This window comes from Haemaphysalis longicornis, unplaced genomic scaffold (genome assembly GCF_048455015.1).
Source record: "Haemaphysalis longicornis isolate Haplotype H1 unplaced genomic scaffold, Haemaphysalis longicornis Haplotype H1 scaffold_6, whole genome shotgun sequence".
Taxonomy (NCBI): Eukaryota; Metazoa; Arthropoda; class Arachnida; order Ixodida; family Ixodidae; genus Haemaphysalis; species Haemaphysalis longicornis.
In genome coordinates this window covers 52190488-52213595 of record NW_027526407.1, presented here as the reverse complement: position 1 = coordinate 52213595, position 23108 = coordinate 52190488, and the positions used below count along the sequence as shown (strand labels likewise).

Below are 23108 nucleotides of genomic sequence, written 5' to 3'. Positions count from 1 at the left end.
GTGACACTTTTCACCCAGTGTCTGGCGCATCGTAACTTAAAGGTTGCTGCGCTTAAAGGTTGCATCAACTTAATCGTGAACGGCTGCAGGATACAATAGTTTATGCCAGTTCTCTACATGACTCAAATGGGAAGACGACGAAGAAGAGGAGTGTTGACGTGTCCCGCATGGGCTTTGCCTATTTTAAGCCTCAGGTGCAATATACGCCAAGTCCTGAGGACAAAACTCTCATTAACGTCTTCGCGAAGTTCTTAGGACTACGCCAATACCAAACTTTGGCCCGTAAGTGCATTATTTTTTATTTTACGGGCAGCCTTTTGCTCGGAGGGGGCGGCGTCGGTCTAGGCCTGTTGCCTAGACCTACAGCTTCGAACATGACAACCCCTCCTACGACCTTGGAGCAACCCTCAAGCTTCACATAAGAGCAATGAAGTGACGAAGAAGCAATGGAAGACAACCACGAACAAGAAGATACCACCACGACGAACAGTAAGGAGGAATGGATTGAAATCGTCAGCCGAGCCCAGCGACGCAAACAAAAGGCAAGCAGCGCTACGTTAAGAGTAACCCCTAATCATTCATCGGCCGGACCTAGCACAACGACCTCTAAGCCTAAGCCACCCCCATTTCCGAAAGACGACTACAAGCTCGTGATTAGACCCAAAGAAGGTTTATCTCTAACCTAATTGAACCCGGCCAAGCTCGCTGGAGCCATTTTACATGAATCAAGACTTACCTGGCGAGAGGCAGACATTCGTATTAGAGTGGAAGAGACTCAAAACATCATCACCGTGAGCACACCTCACCAGAAGGCAGCGAGGGCCCTCAATCAAATCCGGGACATAACAATTGACGGGTAAACACATCCGGTCAACATCTATGGACTGGGCCCCGCCGACTCGGTCAAGGGAGTGATTCACGACGTACCACTTCACTACAACATGCAGCAAGTCCTCGATGACCTCTACTCCCCGGGGCATGAACTTCTGACGTGCCGCCGCCTCGGCAATACCGGGACCCTTCCAAGGACACAAGGTACCTTTTTATGTGTACTACGTACATGGGAGTTGAAGTTAAATGCTACTTATACAGGAAGACTGTGCCGGTGTGTAGTGTGTGCCACGTGTTGGGACATCGTGCCGATGTGTGCCCAAACCCCACCGTTCGGTCTTGTGACTTTTGTGGGGCACGGGATCCGACACCAGAGCACGTCTGCAAGCCGCAGTGTGCCCTATGCAACGGAGACCACCTGACTGCGTCCAAAGGGTGCCCCAATAGGTTTTGCGAGCCTTTCGTCTTGCGCCAGAAGGCACTGGCGAGGGATCGTGAAACCCGGCGCGTGTCCGCGCAATCCAGGCCCTCACGGAGCAGGTCTCGCGGACGCAGCTCATCCCGTCACGCATCCCGTGGACCATCCCGCTCCAGATCCAGATCCAAGAAGCGGAGCACATCCCACGCAGGACAGGTGAGCTGGGCAAGCATTGCTTCTCCCGCTGCTCATACCCCCGCACTTACCCAACACCAGTGTGCCGAGTGCACAAAGGTCAAGGCAGAGAATGAAAGACTAGAGGCCGAATGCGCGGAAGTTCAGGCAGAGCTAAGGAGTCTTAGGGAAGAGTTCGTTGCCCTCAAGAAAGCAATAACTACGCAGACCAACGAGAAACGCAGAAAGATGGTGGTAAAGAAAGATCTCCCGGTTGAGCCGGAACAGCCTAGAGTTGAGCCACGAGAAGAAAACACACAAATAGTTGGAATAATCACCAAGACAATCGAGGCGCAACTGAGGCAGTCTACAGCGAGTATCACAGAACAGCTTGGTACACTAACAGCACGGGTCGATTCAATGTACAAGGAATCAGGTGCCTTGCACAAAAGAATCGAGGTGCTTGAAAAGTCTGCGAGCAGGCGTCGAGAGAAGCCTTACAACAGACCAAACACGCAAGATCCCCAGGAAGGCTTCTCAGGTAGTAGCAATGGCCCGTAACCACAAGTCGAAGCAAAGAACAACAATATGGCAGTGGAACTGCAGGAGTATTAAACCTAAAGTCGGATCCCTGCAGCAGTATATAGGAACCGTCAGTATTCTACCAGACGTAATTGCGCTCCAAGAAACCAATGCACCGGTCAAACTACCGGGCTACATGACTCACGGAGATTCCCAAATCAATAATTCAGCTACACTCATCAAAAAGGAAATCACAGCCATACAGCATTCGTTAACCCAGCATGAACAAATCGGAGTGCTGTCCGAACTGACCCCCAGAAAAACAGGAAGAGCCCAGGGCCTGTTCGTTCTCAACGTGTACTGTCGCCCCAAGAGGAAACAGGCGGGGATAAAGCAAATAATTCAACAGGCGGTGCGAGTAGCAGCTGATAACCCGGTCATCATTGTAGGCGACTTCAACGCCGCTCACCCACTGTGGGGATACGGTTACGCCAATAAAAGAGGCACAGAACTCAGCCTTGCCATGGAAGAAGAAGACCTCACCCTGGTCACTGACCACTTGGTCCCCACACGAATGGGTAACAACGTCACCAGGGATACTTGCCCTGACCTCACGTTAGTCAAGAATATTAGTGAGGTCAGCTGGACCAACACAGGTGAAAACCTAGGCTCTGACCATGATATCATATCCACAGTCATCCTAGTTCCCGAGTACCGAGCCCACCTAGGTGAGGCCAAAATCACTTATTGGCACAAATTTCGTGAACGCCGGGAAGCCCAAGAATTATCTAGCGAGATTACAAGCATACAGGAATGGGCCAGAGGATTACGGGAGGACATGAGATCCACGACCCAGAAAGTAAAGACCTAGCGTCGATCCCAAGCCGCTTCACTTATGGGAGGCAAGAAGAGGACTGATCCGCAGGTGGAAAAGACAACGCCACAACAGAAAGTTGAAAAAGCGCATAGCCATACTCACCGCGGAGGCGACGAAATACGCAGCACAGCTGAGTCGAGAGAATTGGCTCTCCCTTTGCGATGGTCTAAAGGGGACTCTCAGTAGCTCAAAGACGTGGAGGCTGCTGAGATATTTGATAGACCCGGCCAACAGCAAAGGCCAATCTCGCCGCACAATGACGACGGTTCTGCACTCATTTCCCGGGACGCCGTCAGAGCTACTAAAGAAATTGCAGGACAAATACTTGCCACCATCCCCTGTTACGCCTATCTCAGACTACACGGGAAGGCCAAATCCTGATTTGGACAGGGACATACAGCCATGCGAAGTGGAAGCTGCAATGGCAAAGCTTAGACGCAACACCACTCCGGGACGAGATGAGATTACCAACAAAGCGCTAGCAAACCTCGAGCCTTCCTCGGTGACTGCTCTCACCGCATACATGAACACCTGCTGGAAGAGCGGAACCCTCCCACCGGAATGAAAGACCGCAGAAGTGCGATTCATTCCCAAACCTGGCAAGGAACCACACATTGAAAACCTCCGTCCCATCTCTTTGACTTCTTGCGTGTGGAAGCTCATGGAACACATTGTCCTCACGAGGATGCAGAAATACCTAGAAAACACCGGAAAACTGCCATCCACCATGTTTGGCTTTAGGCCGCATCTTTCAACTAATGATATCCTCTTACAACTGAAAGAAGATATGATGCAAGCCAGCAGCCACACGTCAAAAGCCATACTGGCCCTCGACCTAAAGGGGGCATTTGATAATGTCACCCACCAGGCTATCTTAGTAAACCTCAATGGTCTAGACTGTTGGAACCGGACTTACAACTATGTCCGAGACTTTGTCAGGACGGAAAGCCGTTATCAAGATCGGAGACATTGCGTCGGACCCCATCGACCTCGGTGGGAGGGCTACGCCACAAGGAGCGGTTCTGTCACCCCTACTGTTCAATATCGCCCTTATTGGCCTCCCCGCTAAACTAGGGGTCATACCAGATCTGCACCATGGCTTGTACGCCGACGATATAACGGTGTGGACAGGAAAGGGCTCGGTGGGGGAAATGCAGGACCGCTTACAACTTGCCGTCGACGTAGTCAATGAATACGCGAAGAGCTGTGGCCTCTCTTGCTCACCGCAAAAATCAGAGCTCCTCATGGTGCACAGGGGAAGGCGGCAAGCCCCAAGCATCGAGATCATCTTGGATGGCCATACCATCAGGCCTTCCCGTCAGATCAAGATCTTGGGAATGTTCTTCCAGGCGGACAGCAGGAACACAGTTCTTATCAGCCGGCTCAAGTGCACTACCGAACAAGTCACACATATGCTCCGAAGAATAACGACTAAGTCTACGGGCATGAAAGAGGCGGACACACTTCGGCTCGTTGAGGCCTTTGTGATGTCCCGACTGGCTTACACCCTTCCATATGCCATACTCAATAAGACTGAAACAGCTAAATTGGACGCATTAATCAGAAAGGCATATAAGCAGGCTCTGGGCCTCCCAGGAAGCACCTCGAATGAAAAACTTTTAAAACTGGGTATTCACAACACAGTGGCTGAAATCATCAAGGCTCATCTATCAAATCAGCGACAAAGATTGGGGTCAAGTATTACTGGGAGAAGCCTCCTAGGCAGACTAGGAATGACGTCCCCTGAAGAGGTACAGTATCGGGATATGCCAATCGAACTGCGAGAGAAGATTGCAGTAGCGCCAATACCGCGCAAACAGTACATCATGCAGGCAGGAGAGAGGCAAGAGCTCGTGCAATCGAAAGGGTCAATGACAACAGGGCCCGCACGGTCTATACCGCGATGTGGCTGACTACGCCAGAAGGGGATCGATGACTGCTGTTGTGACAACCGCAACGTCGCATATTACCAGCATTACCCTACCCTGCACGACCACTGACCAAGCAGAAGAGGCTGCCATTGCCCTGGCCATCTCTCAGACCACCGCAGATACAGTTGTCACAGATTCCCAACAGGCATGCCGAAATTACCTGCATGGAAGAATATCCAAATGTGCCTTAAATATTCTTCTTCAACGTCCGCTTCACCGACGAGTCAAAATACTCTGGACTCCAGCCCATTCGATCCTCCAGGGCAACAACACCGCCCATAATACTGCCCGAGAGCTATCCCGCCGGGCACCACGAGGGATAGAGGCTGCGAGCCCATTGCTCACCTACCACGAGATCAGTCAGCATTACAGGCTCGAGCGCAGGATTTACCCCCCGGCCCACGAATCCTTAACGAAATTTAGCCCAGGAAAGAATACTTAAAGCTAGCTTCAAACGAATACGCTTCCTCACTTGACGAAATTGCGCCTAATGTACCCGACCCAGTACTCCGCTCTGTGTCAGTTTTGTGGCGAACCTGGCACGCTCTACCATATGGTGTGGGGTTGTCAGAAAAACCCCAAGTTGGACAGAATTCCTCGTCCGTCTTATGAGCAGTGGGAGAGCGTGTTGTCCAGTTCCAGTCCGGAAGACCAGCTTCGGTTGGTTGAAAGGGCTGTCGCAGCTGGCACCACGAATGGGGTCCTGAAATGAGGACACCACTCCACATTTTTTTTTTTTTTTTTTGCTGATAAAGAAGTTTATTCTCCCTCTCCCTCAAATGAGAAACCAAGTATGAAACTTTAGGAAGCAGCCGTGACACCAGTCGTTGGGAGGGCGGAGGGCCGAGGGCCGAGAAGGTGATCATGATACAGTTGATTCCTTCTATTCGGCGTTTTTTGTCCACCTTTTTCCACGCCTGGCACAGCAGCTCAACGGTGCCGAACGGCCAAACATTGAACACCTGCAAGATGCAAGACCAAACCTGAAACCGAAACCGAAACTTCTCAGGAAGCAGTTTTTCACGTCACCGGAGTAACCGCTATGGGAGGGCAGAAAGGGGTGGTAATCATGCGGCAGTTGATTCCCTCGATCTGGCGTCTTTTGTTCACATTTTACACGGTTCGTCGCTCATTCCACGCCTGACAGAGCAGCTTGACGGCGCCGAACGGCCAAACATTCTCCGCGTGCGTCATGCAGCTGGACTGACGTATCGCCCCAGGCGCAGCGATGATCGCCGACGGCGAAGTGCTGGCCGGACCAGCCCGTGATCGTACGGTTCAGTTCGCCGGCGAGTCGCATCAAACTGTCTGTGCCCGCCGCACCCAGAAAAGAACCGCTGCTCCGCTGTGATTAATGCCGCTTCGCCCGATCAATCCGCCGTTTCGTGATTAGAATCTCGGAATATGGCGTGTATCAAGCGAGTGCTCGCTGTTCTAGTGTTTTTCTTTCTCGTGTCCCTGTTCGTTGCGCGCATCGACGACTCTAGTCGGTCCGAACAGCTCTGGGCGGCCCAGTCTGACGACACCTCAGAGGATGTCGTTCCCAACGACGAATATCGACACCTAATGCACTTCGTTCACGTAGGTTCAATCAGCGATCATTCTCAAATATCAGTCAACCAATCAATCAATCAATCAATAAATCAATCAATCAATCCCGTGAGGTCCAGAGGTGCATACCCCTCAGCATCCGTCCTCCCAGTTGTAAAAAAAAAGAAAAAGATGATTGCATAACGGAATGTGATGTAACGTTTCACAGTACGCTGTGTTTTTTTTTTTTTTTTTTTGTAATTTTGTTCACTTGGAAAAGCCCACAAACATTAGAGCGTTATATTACGTTTGAACGGTTTAAGATCGTGCTACCGGTGACGTTTGAATGGTTGAACGTATTGAGAATTGTCCTCTACCGATCGTATACGGGTTGCCGGTGCCTACCAACGCAAATGCACTTCTCGTACCTTTCAACAGGTCACCGACACACACCTGAGCGTTTCCGAGCCCGAGCGTGCGTCCCAATTCAAGGAGTTCATTTCCGAAGTCGTCATGAAAGTCATCAAGCCGCCCGTCGTCGTAATGTCAGGTCGGTCTCCCGAACTTTCCTGGTTATACAGCGTTGCTTTTAGAAGAGGAAACCTTTTTTTCTCGTTTTGAAAAAAAAAGTTCCTTCCATGCCGAAATCTCTGACCTTACTGCATCACCCAAAATATGGATAGATGCCTGCAAGCCAGTTGCTGTGTTGGGACCACTCTGTATAAAGCACTTTCCCATCATGATCCTTGTCCACAGTAAAGTGAAATGCGTGGGCACAGAGGCCCTATATAAGCTTGTGTAAATGCCGCAGGCAACAAGATCATAGGGGGAAGACTTCTTGGTTTAATGCCAGTGACTTCGTCCGTATGAGCAGTAATTCTGGGTTCACCCACCATGGTGGCTCACAGGCTAATTAAGGCATTGTGTTGCTGAGTCCAAGGTTGCGGATTTGATCCCGGCGGCGTTGGTTGCTTTTGAGATGGAGGCGAAAAGCGAAATTGCCGTGCATTGAGTTTTCGGCACACGTAAATACCTGCAGGAGGTCGAAATTAATCCAGAGCCCGCTGCTACGGCGTGCCTCGAAGCCCATGTGTAGGGTCGGCTCCTTAAAAAATTTGATTAAAGTAATTCTGGGTTTGCTTATGAAGAAGTTTGATTTAATTTTGTGCTGAAGTGCCTCTAGATTAAGCGTTCCATGTGAGGTATTTGGGGCCACCTGACAGCGTAGAAGTGCTGTTTCACATGCCTCGCAGAAGTCCTTGTTAAGCCCGTCAGCAGTTTTTGCTTGAAATTTTGTAGATTATTGCGGGAAATTCTTATTCACGCAGGGTAGTTTGGCTCATTTTGCATTGTCGGCTGTCGACGACTGTAAGCCATTTGTTACACTGCTGTAACGTGGTCTATTATGATTTCATTGTGTGAGCAATAGATGGGGAATAATAGCAGAACTTTTCTTTTTGATTCGTGGACACGGAGTGACAGCAGAACAGATAATGAGAGAGCTTCCTTGGAAAGAAGCGACTTCAGCCAACCCGGCCTTGGCTACATTGGCTACCTGATGCTCTTCGCCGCACTGAAAATTGTTGAGAGGGTGGTAGCGTGGATACTGTACGAGGCGGCGACACTCTTCTTTCTTGCCACTGGAGACGGCATTTATAATTGCGAGCTTGCCTTGAAAAGACAACTTTTCATTTTCTGGCAGCAAAACTCATCACCAATGAACCGACACCACAGATAGCAGTGGAGACTCGCGACTCCACGCCGACAGGCAGGCCTAGCCCCTAACCGACACCACACTTACACTGGAACACACGGTAGTTCACAGTGCAGGCGAAGTTCACTAAATCAGTGTATTTCTCCAGCCGATTTTTCAAACAAAGTGCAAAAAACAATGGATCATCAGTGTAGCGAATTTGTTGCATCAAGGTTATGCATCGCAACGCCTTCGTTGCATAAAGGTCACAAATACATGGGTTTCAATGGGGCTAGCAATGGGGAATTCATTACATAGAGCTTCGTTACATCCAGGTTTAACCGTATACGGGTAGGAGTTGCCGAAAGGGGGATGGAGGAGACATGGAGTACCTTTGGGATTTCTTTTCCTCCTTCAGAATCTCCTTCTGAACCCTCGTCCCCACCTCCACTGCTTGTACCATTACTCACGAATGTTACGAACGCTACTGCAATCACACAACGCCTGTGTGTGGTGGCGGCTGTACTTATTCCAGGTGACATCGCGGACTCCTTGGGCTCTCGGTTCCTCGACTCCGGACAAATCCGCGAGGAGTGGCAGCTCTACTGGAGGGCCATCTACGAAACCGGCGTCACGCGCAAACTAGTCTGGCTCGACATTCGTGGCAATCACGGTATGTCATTCGTATTTGCAATCTGGGATTGTATTGGCACGTGAAGATAGTCAATGATCTCTCAGTAGGTGACTAGACAGTGTAGCTGTCATGCGGATGTGATGCCTCCATCTTTGCCGAGGTAGAATTCGGTGGTTTTCGAATGTTTGTGCGTACCCGTTACAGTGGCTCAGTGGCTAAGGCATTGTGCTGCTGAACACGAGGACATGGGTTCGATTCCCGGCCACGGCGGCCGCTTTTCTGATGGAGGTGGAAAGCAAGAACGCCCGTGGGTTCGAGATTTCGGTGCACGTTAAAGATCTCCAGGTGGTCAGAATTAATCCAGAGCCCTCCACTACGGCGTGCCTCATCGCCTGTGAAGCGTTGGCACGTTAAACCCCACAATCAATTGAATGTTTGTGCATGCTGCCTTTTTGTTTGGTATGTGCTACAGCAACTGAACTGCCCATCTGTGGTAGGGGAGTCTGAACTGAAACAGTGTATTGGTGCGGGCTTGTTGGTACATAAACAACAGCGCTTCAATGGCCGGCAAGAAAGAGGGGACAAGACTGGGCGCTGGAGTCTGACTTCTGGAAGGAGCCCCACCGACTGAAATTTATTTTTGGATGCAGCATCAAAGTGCTGCGCTACCAAGTATCTTTAGTGTGCGATTGACGCTTGGAGCACATGTCTGCTTACCGCAAGAAATATCTTAAAACAGAGGGCAAATTGGCTGGTTGGTGTGTTATTAGAGTATCTAAAACAGCTCTAAAAACAAGACGTAGACTGAGCTTATGCAAATACAGTACTGTTCTTGTGTTCAGTCGACAACCTTTGACCTCTACTACATTTAACCTCAATTTCATGCCCTGCGTCGTCCTGTTGATTCGCCTTTTCTGTTGTTAGGCGTAATTTGTCGTCGGGCATAGCGTGAAAATTAAACACAAGCTTGCTCAGGAACAAACTCTGTTAAGCCTACCTTCATTTTTCAACTATTCACTGTTTAGTGCTGCTTGTTTACATTTTTTTTTTAAGTTTGTGAGCATGTATGCTGTCACTTGTGGTGATTAGGCTTACCGTAGGTGGCTTTGATACAGCAACATTGGGTGGGTGGTTTTGGGTGAACTTGAAAATTTGTGGTAACGGGCATACTCGGAATTAAGCCAACGCTGATGTGATTTTCTGCTCTCTCTACTTTTGTTAGCGTTGTGCAGCAGAGAACTTTCTTTTTGTTACTTGTCTGTTCATGCAAAAACAATGACGTGACGCACAATTCACCTTTCAGATAATTTAAACCTTGCTTCAACGGAACACGAGCACAATTTTTACAGGTAAGGCAGCCTGCCATCTTACGGAGCATGTTTGTAATTGTGTTACTAATCTCACCGTGTTTCTCAGTTTCATATTTGCATTTGCATGCTCTTCATACATTCATTGTGCATCATATCTCGGGAGAAAATAATATTTTTTTTAGCTGGATTATTGAGCCAGAAATTTCTTCCAGCTAGAAATATTTCTAGCTAGAAGTTGGAAGAATTTCTAGCTGTAAAGTCAGTTTCTAGCTCATTTCTAGCTGGATTGAGGTTTTGTTCTGGCTAGCAGCTATTACTTCCAGCTGGCATTTGTCACTTCAGCTGGAAGAAAAAGAACTCTGCAAGCTTAAAATAATCGTCTCTAGCTAGAATAAGAATTTTTCTAGTTAGAAGCTGACGATTCCAGCTGGAATCTGTAAATAAAGTCAGCGGTGAAGCTGGAAATTATGATTTCTTGCTAGAAATGCTCTTTTCATTTTCTCGGGGGATAGCTCTTTCCCTTGGCACCACTATAAACACCCCATAATCTCAGGAGTGGTGTGGTGTTGGACCTCTCGCCTGATATGCCAGTCGAAGAAAAAACTGAGCTCTGACTTCTGCACCATTTTCCAGGGTGTACTCCGTGCAAGGGCGACAACACATGCATTCGTATTCGTACACCCACCAAGATGGTGGGGACCAATACACGTTTATTGGCATCGACACCTGCACCGATCCCGGTATCAAGCGACCCTTCAACTTCGTCGGCTCTCTGTCTGAGGTAAGGCACCATGCACCTTAAAGCCATGAAGACAAAATACAAGTTGGGTTTATTAGAAAGACTGCTTAGTCCCGATTACAATGATACCAACATCATCGCAATCTTCGGACAAATAACGGAGATATTGAAGAAAACGTGTGAAGCAGTCGCGACCCCCTAGCCAATTTCCCGCAACTTTTCTATGACGTCACGGAACCTTGTTTGTGCGATTGGCGGCCGCCTAACTGACCTGTCGCGACGACACATGACTGGACGTTCGTAATGGGGCCTCTGGTTCCATTTGACCGCATCACTCGAATGCTAACATGCAGTTAACGCACTGAACATTATGTTTTATTGTTGGCCCGTATGACGTCATTCTTGCTCATAACACGTCACTGTGGCGCAAAATTTGAAAGTTTTTAAGTACTTCTTGCTTTTTTTTCGTTAAAAAAACATCTTTTGTGGCTGTAATGGAGCTGAGTGAGATACTGAATCCTAGTTCTTTCAAACTAAACGAAGTTGTATTTTCTCTTCATGGCTCCTTTAACCCGCCGTGGTGGCTCAGTGGCTAAGGCGTTGCGCTGCTGAGCACGAGGTCGCGGGTTTGATTCCCCGCCGTGGCGGCCGCTTTTCTGATGGAGGCGAAAAGCAAAAACACCCGTGTGTGCGATATTTCAGCGCACGTTAAAGATCCCCAGGTGGTCAAAATTAATCTGGAGCCCTCCACTACAGCGCGCCTCATCGTCCGCGTTGCGTCGGCGCGTTAAACCCTACAATCAATCAACCATACACCTTACACCCGTGCCACATGTACATGAAAAATGACATTAACTGCTTAACGCCTTAAGCTTTAAGGCTTTTAATTTTCTGCCACACGAAAAAATCTAATGCCATTTGCTCTAATGTCATTTTTGGTCTAAGGAGTTCCGCACGACTCATTTGCCTTCACGAATGCCTTAAATCTGCCTACTCTCGAATGCGATGAGCACCAAACCAATGAAACTCTCAGCCCAGAGTGTTGGCACGAAAACGTAGCTGAACTTCGAAATAAGGCTATTTTTTGTGCACTCTTGGTGGCGAAGTTCCGAAGGAGACGAAGTTCACTAAAACAGCGGCAAAACGCAAAACAGTGTGTTACTCGTCGCTTTGAATTTTTCAAATTTGGCTACTGCTGGCAGGTGTCAGCAGCTTCTGAAGCCACTTTTAGAAACGGCTCACACCAATTTTTGAGAAATCGCTATTTCTCATAACGTTTTCTTTCACAAAGAACATTTTTAACCCTTGTAAGACATTTTTCTCATCGTTAAAAACTTCTATAATGGGAGTGCCTTTCTCTTTTTGGTCATGATCACCATCATGCCTAATACATTTAGTGCCTTTGCGTTTTCGCGTGTAGCACGGCCCGTCTCAATTACGTCGTTCGGTATCTTAAGGCCTTAAACACTTAATGTCATTTTTCATGTACGTGTGGCACGGGTATTAGTTGGCAAAGTGCATATTTTTACGGTTTCGAGTAGCAGCTGCCTCAAGTCAGGGCACTATCTGCCTTTGTAGTAGCCAAGCGTGGTTCCCTGCCATCAGATGACATCACATAAATGCCGTTTATGTATGCGCAGTCGAACCTCATTACAACGAAACTATCGGGACACGAAAAATTTCTTTAAACCAGAAAATTTTATTTTTTCGAAATCTGCCCCAAAACACGAGAAAGCAAAAAATATAGTTGACTCTCGATAATTGGAAGTCGCCTACTTGGAATTTTAGGTTAATTGGAAGGGGTGTGCTGGTCTCGGCAATTTCACACGCAGTCTAGCGGATGAAATTTTTTGCTAATTCAAAGCTAAAATCCATTATATCGGTTAATTGAAAACTATTTTGAATAAAAAATATTGAAGTAACCTTGACATCTTAATAAAATTCCAAATTTTTAAGCGCTAAAGCAGAACCATGTTCTTTAGTGATGTCAGCACCATCACAAGTGAGCATTGCACAATTAATAAAACGGCAGGTTAATTGAGACTTGCCCCAACATATGCATCTCTCTCTTTTGAGCTCTGGAGCCTTTATTGTAGCGCACAGTGCCATGTGAGCAGTTTGCGTGGTGGGCGCTTCTGGCTTCAATATTAGCGATAAGTCTCAACTCTAATGGCAACTCGTGTCGTACGCTCGACTTGGCGACAAAAGCTGAGACCCTGAACAAAATAAAGAAGGCAGACGTGTTGCGGACTAATAGTAATGCTGTTCTTGCGCTTTTTCATCAATTAGGAGTTTGGTTAATTGAGATTGTTTTGCTGTCCCCGTTTTTTTTTTCTCTACGTTTTTTTGAAGCGGAGTTTATCTGTAGTATGTTGCGAACCTGTTTGAGCGCATTGGACTCACATGTTTTGCCAGACTGAGATCAGCAGCATCAAGCGAATTCGGGAGGAAACTCAGGGGAGCAACTTCACCATCTGGTTTGGCCACCACCCCACACGCAGCGTGGCCTCCAATGAACTTCATGAGCTTCTTAGGTAAGTGTGTGTGCGTGTCTGCTGGCTGTGTGTGCGGGCTGTGTGAGTCACTGTTCAGGCTGAGAAAATGTGTGTTCAGGCTGTGTGGGTTTAGGTGTTCAGGCAGTGGAAGTGAGTGTTCAGGCTATGTGAGTTTATATGTTCAAGCAGTGAAATGTGTTCAGGCTGTGTGTGTTCAAACTGAGGAAATGTGTGTTCAGGCTGTGTGAGTTTATATGTTCAGGTAGTGGAATTGAATACTGAGGCTGAGGAAATGTGTTTAGGCTACATAACTGTGTTCAGGCTGGGGAAGTGCATGTTCAAGTTGAAAAAATGTCTTTTCAGGCTTCGTATGTATGTTCAGACTGAGGAAATGGGTGTTCAGGCTATGTGAATTTATATGTTCAGGAAGTGGAAGGGAGTGTCCAGGCTTAGAAAATTTGTGTTCAGGCTGTGTGTGTTTATATATTCAGGTAGTGGAATGGACTGTTCAGGCTGAGAAAATGTCTGTTCAGTCTACATATGTGTGTTCAGGCTGTGGAAGTGCATGTTCAGGCTGAGAAAAATGTGTGTTCAGGCTTGGTATGTTCAGGCTGCGAAAGTACATGTTCAGGTTGAGGAAATGTGTGTTCAGTCTCTGGAAGTGCATGTCCAGGCTTAGAAAAGGTTTGTTCAGGCAAGTGTGTTTATGTTCAGGCCGAGAAATATGTGTTCAGGCCAAGAAAAAGGGGTGTTGACGCTGAGAGAACAAAAAATGTCTGTTCAGGCTCGGAGGTCCGTACCTGTGTGGCCATTACCACAGTCTCCTGGGCCTGTTCCGTGGCATGTACACCCTGCAGCCATCGGGCTTCCTTGAACTCGAACTGTCCGACTGGAAGACGGGACGCATGTGAGTGTGGCCTCCAACAATCCACCCCCGTTCCCTGTACTGCCCCCCTAGCCTTTTGTCCGAGCTGTCGGAAGTGTGTTCCAATATGTTAAATTGACTGCTCGCCTTTTGTGATCTGAATGAAGCTAGAACAGACGATTCAGTGAGCTGGTTCATTATTCTGAACAACAGCGTGAAAAAAACATGTCGCATTAAGGATGGAGGACATAAACACGGTGATGAGTTACGACTGAAGTTTTATTGCTCTGCCAGTGGCTTAAGTACAAAGCCAGGCAACAGCAGCAAAAGAGGAAAAAAGATACGCACAAGATTTAGCACGTAATCACATGCGGGGATATGAACACTAAGTAACTATGACTTCATGTTTAAAGCTATCTGTCTTCGGGAGAAAAAAAGCACAGGACGTACAGCAGCAGTTGTTGTCTAGAACTGATTTTAGGGGCGAAGCCCCTCAGGGGCTGGAGCTGTTGGCGTCTCCTGTCGTCATCGTCATACTCGTCGTGTCATGTAGTCGCGGTACGAAAACACCGGGACATTCGTTTACGCCTCGCGCTGGAGTGCTTCGTTCTTCAAAGACAAGAGACCTTTACAGCAAAGCCCTATACCTCTACCCCCCAACGGCTTCATCTCCGTTAACACCAAGGCGGCAAGAATGCAGTTATACACTGCATGCTTCGCCCCTCCCCAGGTTTCACGTTAGTGGAGATGGCCCCGGATTTTTTTTTGGAGTGCATTAAAGCCCACTTATATTGAACAGCGCGAGGATTGTAAAACAGTTCGATATAGCAAAAATTCGATATAGAAAGTGCAGCAAAAAAAAACTTATATGAGAGCAATCTTGCCAACGGAGTCGCGAGCTAACGCTGAGCTCTTACCACCCTGCAGTTCACTATTGATACGACACTTTCTCGGAAAGAAAACATTAATATATTGGGGTGGAAGAACTGCGTGAATGTAGCCTGCTTCTTGGAGCACAACGCGTTGCTGGTGACTGCTTGCTCCACGGTATCTAAACAGTCTACAAGCACAAGACCGCTGCCCTCAGCGCCGCTGCAGTATCACCGTAGCAGGGTCACGGCAGCGACGGCTTCGCTTGTGCTCAGATGCGGTACAGAGTCCTTGGCGTCTTCGACAGAGCGGAGACATGCATGGATACAAGCGAATAACGGCGAACCCAGCGAACCGAGCAAGTGCGGGCAGCGAGTGGCGCGGACTTGAAGTTTCGGTGACACCGCAGCCAACAGCGCCCAATGTGGCACTTTCGGCTCCAACGGCATGCATGCGTGGAGCTGGTCCACCCTGCCACGGCCGGTTTGGACGCGCCCGAGCTCGCGCGGGAGTCGCATGTGACACCCGCGCCACCGCTGCGCGCCGATGTATTGCGGGAAAGCCTGCCGCATGCCTAAGGAAAGCGAAAAATCCCGCGCGGGAGAGTTCGATATATCCATTGTGAGAAAAATCGCGTTCGATAAAAAAAGTTTTAAATGCATGTAATTTTTACAAGAATTATACAAGGGTTCGATATAGGCAATAATTCGATGTATTCGGGTTCGATATAAGCGGGCTTTACTGTATACGGTGTTTGTACCGAATGAAAGAAGGTCATCACTTCAAACACCTTGAACTGAAGTGGTTCCCGTGATAGGGCCCTAGAACATTCGAAAGTGTATATTTTAGATCTACCAGCCTATGCATGCTGCCAAAAAGATTGCTTGCAACCATGACAGTGAGGTTTGCGGCAACATACTTCAAACTGTATGTGTGATGAAGAGAGGTATTGAAAGATGTGTCCCCAGCTCAAACGATAATAGAATGAAGTCTTTCCTATTCATTTTTGACCCATCGCAGTGTCTCAGAGGCGAAGGAGTTGTGCTGCTGAGCGCAAGGTCGCGGGTTTGATTCCCAGCCGCGGCGGCCGCTTTTCTGATGGAGGCGAAAAGCAGAAACGCCCGTGTGTTTGAGATTTTTGTGCACGTTAAAGATCCCCAGGTGGTCATAATTAATCCGGAACCCTCCACTACGGCACACTTCATCGCCTGTGTAGCGTCGGTGCGTTCAACCATATGATAATAAAAAAAAATTCATTCATGAGGTTTTTGAATCACGCATTTGAAACCGATGGAGTGATTTGTCTACGTACAGCAGTGTCATGTTTACATCACCTTTCAGATTTGAGACAGATTAGTGCCAAATTGTAGGTACATTTGACGCAAAATATACGTAATTAACCGGCAGCACCCACGTTCATTTAGTTAGGAATGGTTGTTGGGTTGGTATTTACGACAAGAAACGAGAAAAAGTGGCAGTGCAACGCCGGCACATGCGGGAGGAAAAGCAAGCACAAAAAGAACCGAACTCCCGCTGGCGCAGTTTCAGGCAGGGGGCGCGCGAGCACTGCAAAGGCGGGAGATTTGAATTGCATTGGGTGGTAGCAGCAAGCAGATAACGCCGCTAGAGCCCGTTAATGCGAATCACTGCTCTGCACTTCCAACAGCTTTCGCATTCAGAACGGCTTTAATTTTGTCATTTTCTTCAAGGCTGTTGATTCTGCCAGTCCTTCGCCACGTGACTGACTCGCTGTTCTTCCAGGTTCCGGGTCGCGGCAGTTGATCACGGCCTGTTCAGCTTCGTAGACGTGCGCTTCCGCGAGTGGCCCATCATCCTGGTGACAAACCCCAAGAGCGCCGTGATGGCCATTCCCGCTGTCGAGCCGCTGCAACGCATGGCCCGTTCCACACACATCAGGTGCGGAAGGGGATTGGCTTATGGTGCATGCGAGTAGAAAGAAACCTCACGCATGCTAAACCACCGTCAAGTCGATCCATCGTCTAGAATGTCTGTCTGTCTGAGTGTGTGGGTGTACCGTATTTTCGCGCGTAAAACCCGCCCCTGCGTATAAGCCGCGCACCCATTTTCCGCCGACGAATAAATATATGTGTATCCCCGCGTATTGCCAGCATATTTTATACATAAAAGAATGGACGAAAGCTACTAGTGATGGAGCGTTACACATTCGTTTATGCAAAAGGGTTTAGCTAGCTGACTACGTAACTAGATGCCTTGCCGCATACATTATTTCAGGTTGGTATATTGTTGAGCTGTGTGTGCAGAATAAGCAACTGTTAATGGGATAACAGTGGCTTAGTCGCTATTAGTGATGTTGAGGCATGATGTCCCAAGGCGCATTGGGGTGAAGCTGCACCAAAGGAAGTACCTTGCATAAAATCTGCACTTCTACTTCACCCCTGAAATTTTCGCATTCTTGGTGCGGGTTATACGCGCGAAAATACGGTACGTTTGGGGGTGTACACAGCGGGATTCCGCTCACTTGTGGGTATACAAGCCCAGAACTTCCTGTGTGCACCCAACGCCATCTACTGCTTTGCTTGCAACACTCTTGTTCATTTTTAAGGGGGCACATGGGTTTTTGGGGCCAAAAAAATTGCCCAAAAAAGCATTTTTTAAGACATGACTTTATTCTTAGCTTGCACAGTGTTTCTTTTGAAATGTTGGTACTTGAACAGTACCGGGTACTTATAAAAGCCATACAGGCCTGATTTCGATAAAAAAGAAAAGGGCAAGTTTTACCATAATTTTCTCCTTTTTCGCCACCAGTGGTATTGCAGCAATAGGAAATTCTCAAGAGGTACATCAAAGCGTTTAGAGCAGCTAGAAAGATCTTTTGTTTTGTTTTGTTTTTGCAGCATAAATCTGAATGTTTAAACCATCCAACACGGGAAGCAGATTTCACATTCTGTATTTGGGTAGTTGTCTAATTAGCATTATTTTTAATTGGTTAGCAGGAGTACTACAAACCTAAGTTAGAATCGACGCAAACTTGCATGTGATTGCAAAACAGAAAAACTGCTTCCCACACTTCATTTTTCACAGCTTCTGGTGTCTATTCGTGCCTTGCTGGCAATTTTTTCTTTATTATTTTTTTTTTCAATTGTTCTCAAGAACAATCGCGAAAGATTTTTAATCATCTCGGAAACTAAATGCATTGCATGAAAACTAATTGGATGTTTGAAATCAGCTGGAAAAATTGAACAAGCCCATAAAATTCCATGATGATCGGTTGGAAAAAAAAAGTTTCTAAGACCAGTGTGCCTAAGGGTAGAAATGCAGGCTTTGGAGCGAACAACCTGGGTTCAAACCCCAGCAATGTGAAACTTTTTTCCAAGACCTGTGATATTTTTTTACTGCAAAATGTTCTCCTAACTCAATTTTGTGAATTCGTTTTGTAAATGAAAGTGGTTTGGTATTTTTATGGTCGGTTTAGAGGTAGGGCGCAGCATATCAACACATTCAATGAACGTTCTGCATCGCAGTGGGCCTGCTGGGTTTGTACATACCTTGTAACGGAACACCGCGTGAGCACGCTTTGCAAGACAAAGTCCACGTGAGCTGACGAACTTTGAGACTATCGTATTTTCACGATTCAAACGCGCACGCTCTTTTGCTTAAAGTAGCCTTCAACTGTGTGTGCGCATTACGATCGGGCGCAAACCTGAAATCGGCTTCAAAGCGTCCATGACATGAACTTCTCCCGAAATCCAACTCAATCCAATCCAAGACAATCTGTCAACAACGCGCAAGCACATTTTGGCGTACTTATCTTCTGTTGGGCGTACCTTATCCAGCCGTTGCAAATGTTTGTTTTTGAGTTATTTTTAGAATAAATCTTTTTCAGATTTTCATGAGTGAACTTGCCTGTGCGTTGCAATCGGGGACGCGTTACCATCGTGCAAACACGGTACTTGGCAGCAGCTGACGGGAGACATTCATGTTGTTCTTGCAGGGTGCTGGTGTTTTCACCGGTACCGGTACCCGAGGTGCGTTGCAACATCGACGACGGTGACTGGCGGTCCCTGAAGAAAGTCGGCGACGGCCCCCTCTGGGTGGCCCCCTGGGACACCCAGCAGATATCGGGTGGGCTGCACACTCTCACGTGAGCAACTCTGCCTTTCTCCCAAAATTCCCCGCTTTCTGGGATCACCAACGTTGTGTCACCTAACTACAAAAAGTGGCCAAAATTTGTGTTAGGCTTTTGAAAAACAATGGGAGGCCTAGATTGTGAACAGAAGTGAACTAAAATGTGTCCTAATTAGCAATTATACCCAGAAAACAGTGTCTGATTCTACAAATATGCAAATTGCTTTTCAAATTTCCCATGGCCCGTTCATCGCCCCAATCTGTGACTGCCAAACGGTGGATGGCGCCACATAGCAAAGTGCCGACCCCTTCCCAACACTCACAGAATACACAATTCCAATCATGTAGTGCAGAAAGTTGGGCACGCTGGTACTTGGATAACTGGGGCGTGTTTCCTAGCGCAAAAAAGACGGGAACTTAGGGAAGAATACGGACAGCTAGGCAAACAGAAAAATGGGACAAACGAACGGGACAAATGGGACTAGCGTTTGTCCCGTCTGTATTCTTCTCTAAGTTCCCGTCTTTTTTGCGCTAGGAAACACGCCTTAGATATACCATTTCAAACGCTTACATTGTCGCACTCACTCAAGCTCACGAGCACCATAAGGCATACTTCCCACAACTTAAGCAACACGAGTGTAGATGTGTTCTTATCTATTTTTTTTTTTAATTTAGAGCCCTTCTGCTATTGTGAAGACAGAAGAACGGCAAAGTTGCGTTAGTGCATACAGGATTCCCGCAGTATTTACAACATCACCGTCAACTTCGTAGTCATGAAAAGTTAATGAAACTTGGCTTAATGTTAGAGTTGTTTTAGCAGCCAATTGTCGTGCGTGTGTTTTGGGATAGTTTTTGCGAAACAAGAGTTACTGCCGTTTTCTATAACCGCACTCCCTCCATAGACGGCTATGTATTGACAGCAGCCAGGAATGCCGCAATATCTATAAACTCACTGTGAACTAACTAATTGTCACAAGTAAATGAAACTCGCCGTAATGGTAAGAATCGTCCTAGCGGCCAATTTCAAGATGATTTTTTCCAAGATACCTGCATTACATTGAGAGCTACAGAGGGTTTTACACTAGTTCCAGCGGAGACAAAAATGCTTAATCTATGCAGCTCGATGCATGGGTTTGGTTTTTATCTATGCACGAATCCGGTCAGAACATAGCCATGTACAGGTTCACTGTAAAAAGCGGCACTGCTCAGTAGGTCGCCTTGTGTAACATTGCGTGTTTGTCTGTCCAGGGTGGAGGCCATGGACTCGGAAGGTGGCTGGTCGCAACGGACGGTGGTGACCTTCTCCCTGGACGGGACCCAGTCAGCCCACAATCTAGCCATGCGAGTTCTCCTTGAGGGCGGCATAGCTGGGGTGGGTGGACTTATTCTTCACTCTTCTTTCTTCACCGGATTTCTAGGGGCACTGCAGTCTGCTTACGTGCTTTGAAGACGAAAGCCTTGTGTGCTGTCGTGACGGGTACCTTTTATATTCACGTCCACGCCTCGACACGACAGCCGCGCTATTTTATCATTATTAATCCATCTTAATCTACCTTAACTCATCTTAATCCCACCTTACTAACCATTACTGTCAATCACTGGTTAATCATCAATCCATCTTTATTCACCTTAATCCGGATTTATCTATCTGAATTCACTTACCAATCTATCAATTGCTACTGTATCCATTTTAATCCACCTTTACCCATCCTATTTACTCGCATAATCCTCGCACTTTTTTTTTCGGAAAATTCAATGCAAAGTTAGGGGTGCGAGAATTATGCGGGGAAAAAAATCCGGTGCACAGTGTTGCCAATTTGCCTTATGCCAATCCCGCTAAATGTAGCGGTCGTTTTTTGTATATGTAAGCTCAGTGTTGCCAACAGCAGCTATTTCTTTTTATTTTATTGTTTACAACGTAAACAGTCTCCCGTTGATCATCAGCGATCATGAAATTGCCGCCTTTGCTTTCTGGCGCGCGCCCAATCTCGTCGTCGTATGTGCGTGCCCTACCCCAGTAACGCACGTTGAAGTCGGTGACGCCGAAGTGCCTGCCTGCGGCACGGTTGCTGTGTTCGATCGCGTACTCTTTCGCTTTCAATTTGAAAGCGGCAGTGTATACGTAGCTGGCGTTCTTCCCCATAACGAAGCGGCACCAAGCACAGAACAAAGAGATCAAAAAGTTCTGAAAATGGCAGCGAGCTATCCACCACTGACGCGAGTGACTCACTGACTGCTGCCGCTCAACGGCGGGACCACGACGGCGACACGACACGACAGCGGGCTGCGCGAACACCGTCGAGTTGCGCGCACGCGAAACATGCGCGAAAACGTCTCAAGGACAGTGTGAGTAGCGTGTTAGGGCGCCTGTTAGGGAGTAGCCATGCAGGTTGTTAGGGCGCCTGGATGGCCTTGGATACACAGCGCTCTCCACCGAACGGAGAGGCGGCGGGGGAGGGCGCGCGTTGGAGAGCGCGTGCACCATGCGGGTTTCACGAGCAGGCAACTTTCGCCGCTGCAAAGTTGGGGGTGCGAGGATTATGCGAGGAACCAAAAAATCCAAGTTTTGATGGCTCACATTAGGGGTGCGAGGATTACGCGAGTGCGAGGATTACGCGAGTAAATACGGTAATTGGTTAACTTCGGTAATAATTAATCATCTCATATGTATGAATGGACTGCTTTGGTTTGCCTCTGACATTCCTTTTGTATCTTTTGTGTCGACGCTGTCATCGTTCAAGGTCAACCTTGCAGCCTTACTGATGACCCCAAGGTGGGATGAACTTGCCTCTGTGGAGTCTTGACGTGAAATCTTGCATTGTTGAAGGCTACCAGTAGTAGAATAGTGTGTGCCTACCGTATTTTCACGCGTATTACCTGCCCCTGCATATAATCTGCACCCCCACTTTCAGCCCGCTGGAAGAGAAAAAAAATCCTCGCGTATTGCCCGCACATTTGATACAGGAAAGGCTGCACCAAAGCTACTGCTCAAGCAACACATCACACACTGCGTAGACAGAAAAAGCATATATTTAGCAAGTAGAATACACTGACTGCAAGGCGAAAGTCACAGCTCACCAATAAAATTCAGTTGCTAGAGTGCGCTCATCCTTGTTTTTCCTTCCTTGTCCTGGTATGTTTTGCGCAATTGCTACCATGGAAGGCTTATTAGTCAGTGTTACCGCGTAGGAGCTTCACGGCACAACATACATTGCCATGAAGCTGCATTGAAGGAAAAACCCCGCATACTATCTGCACCCCAACTTTGCCACTGAAATTTCTGCATTTTTGGTGTGGGTTATACGTGCGAAAATATGGTACACCTCACTAGCCTTGCATATGTACTCTGCAAGCTTTGCTTTTACTCTGCTCTACACTTTATTAACGAAATCATGGCACTGCTAGCGTAGGTGGTTGCAGTGCAGGTTACGCTAGCTTGTTTTAGCTTTCTTGCCTTTGGAGAAAGAACAAGGGAGAGAAGAGGAACTGAATTTAAATGAGTATCGATTGGCAAATTGTGAAACAGGCCGAATGAAAATGAAATGGCAGAAATAAATTTCACGAACATTGCATATTGTGCAGTTGTTTAGAAAAAGTCTGTGGAAGGGAACAGAGAGAGATAAGAAGCATGAATATGTTAGGTGCGTTCTGTGAAAAAAAAATCGACGAGGTGTGGTCGAGGAAGGGAGTGACGTTCTTATGGAGCACAACAGCAACACTGGAGGGATTTTTGTTCGCTCTGTGTGAGAAGTGCAGAGGTGACATGGAATACGCACTTAATTGAGGGGTCTTCATCGACGTGGTTAGGTTTGGGGCTGGTTTCTCAATTCAACTTGTACCCGCCACGGTGGCTCAGTGGCTAAGGTGTTGCGCTGCTGAGCACGAGGTCGCGGGTTCGATTCCTGGCCGCTGCGGCCGCTAAATCAAAAATGCCCGTGTGTTCGAGATTTCGGCGCACGTTAACGATCCCCACGTGGTCGAAATTAATCCGGAGCCCTCCACTACGGCACGCCTCATCGCCTGCATTGCATCAGCACGTTAAACCCTACAATCAATCAAGCAATCAATCAATTCAACTTGTGGCATGTCTGAAGGCAAATGACATGGAACCC

At 47.6% G+C, this 23108-nt stretch overlaps 1 protein-coding gene across 1 annotated transcript in view; it reads left to right on the top strand.

The window, feature by feature from the left end:
* Positions 1-5784: 5784 nt before the first annotated feature.
* LOC144142665 (transmembrane protein 62-like) overlaps positions 5785-23108 on the top strand; it is a 44161-nt gene continuing 26837 nt past the window's right edge. The window contains exons 1-10 of the mRNA XM_077674325.1: positions 5785-6334; positions 6722-6833; positions 8512-8649; positions 9914-9959; positions 10554-10701; positions 13075-13193; positions 13939-14061; positions 16651-16806; positions 18863-19012; positions 20245-20368. Of these exons, the coding sequence (XP_077530451.1) occupies positions 6158-6334; positions 6722-6833; positions 8512-8649; positions 9914-9959; positions 10554-10701; positions 13075-13193; positions 13939-14061; positions 16651-16806; positions 18863-19012; positions 20245-20368 (1293 nt within the window). The 5' untranslated portion in view covers positions 5785-6157. The remainder of the gene's footprint in view (positions 6335-6721; positions 6834-8511; positions 8650-9913; positions 9960-10553; positions 10702-13074; positions 13194-13938; positions 14062-16650; positions 16807-18862; positions 19013-20244; positions 20369-23108) is intronic.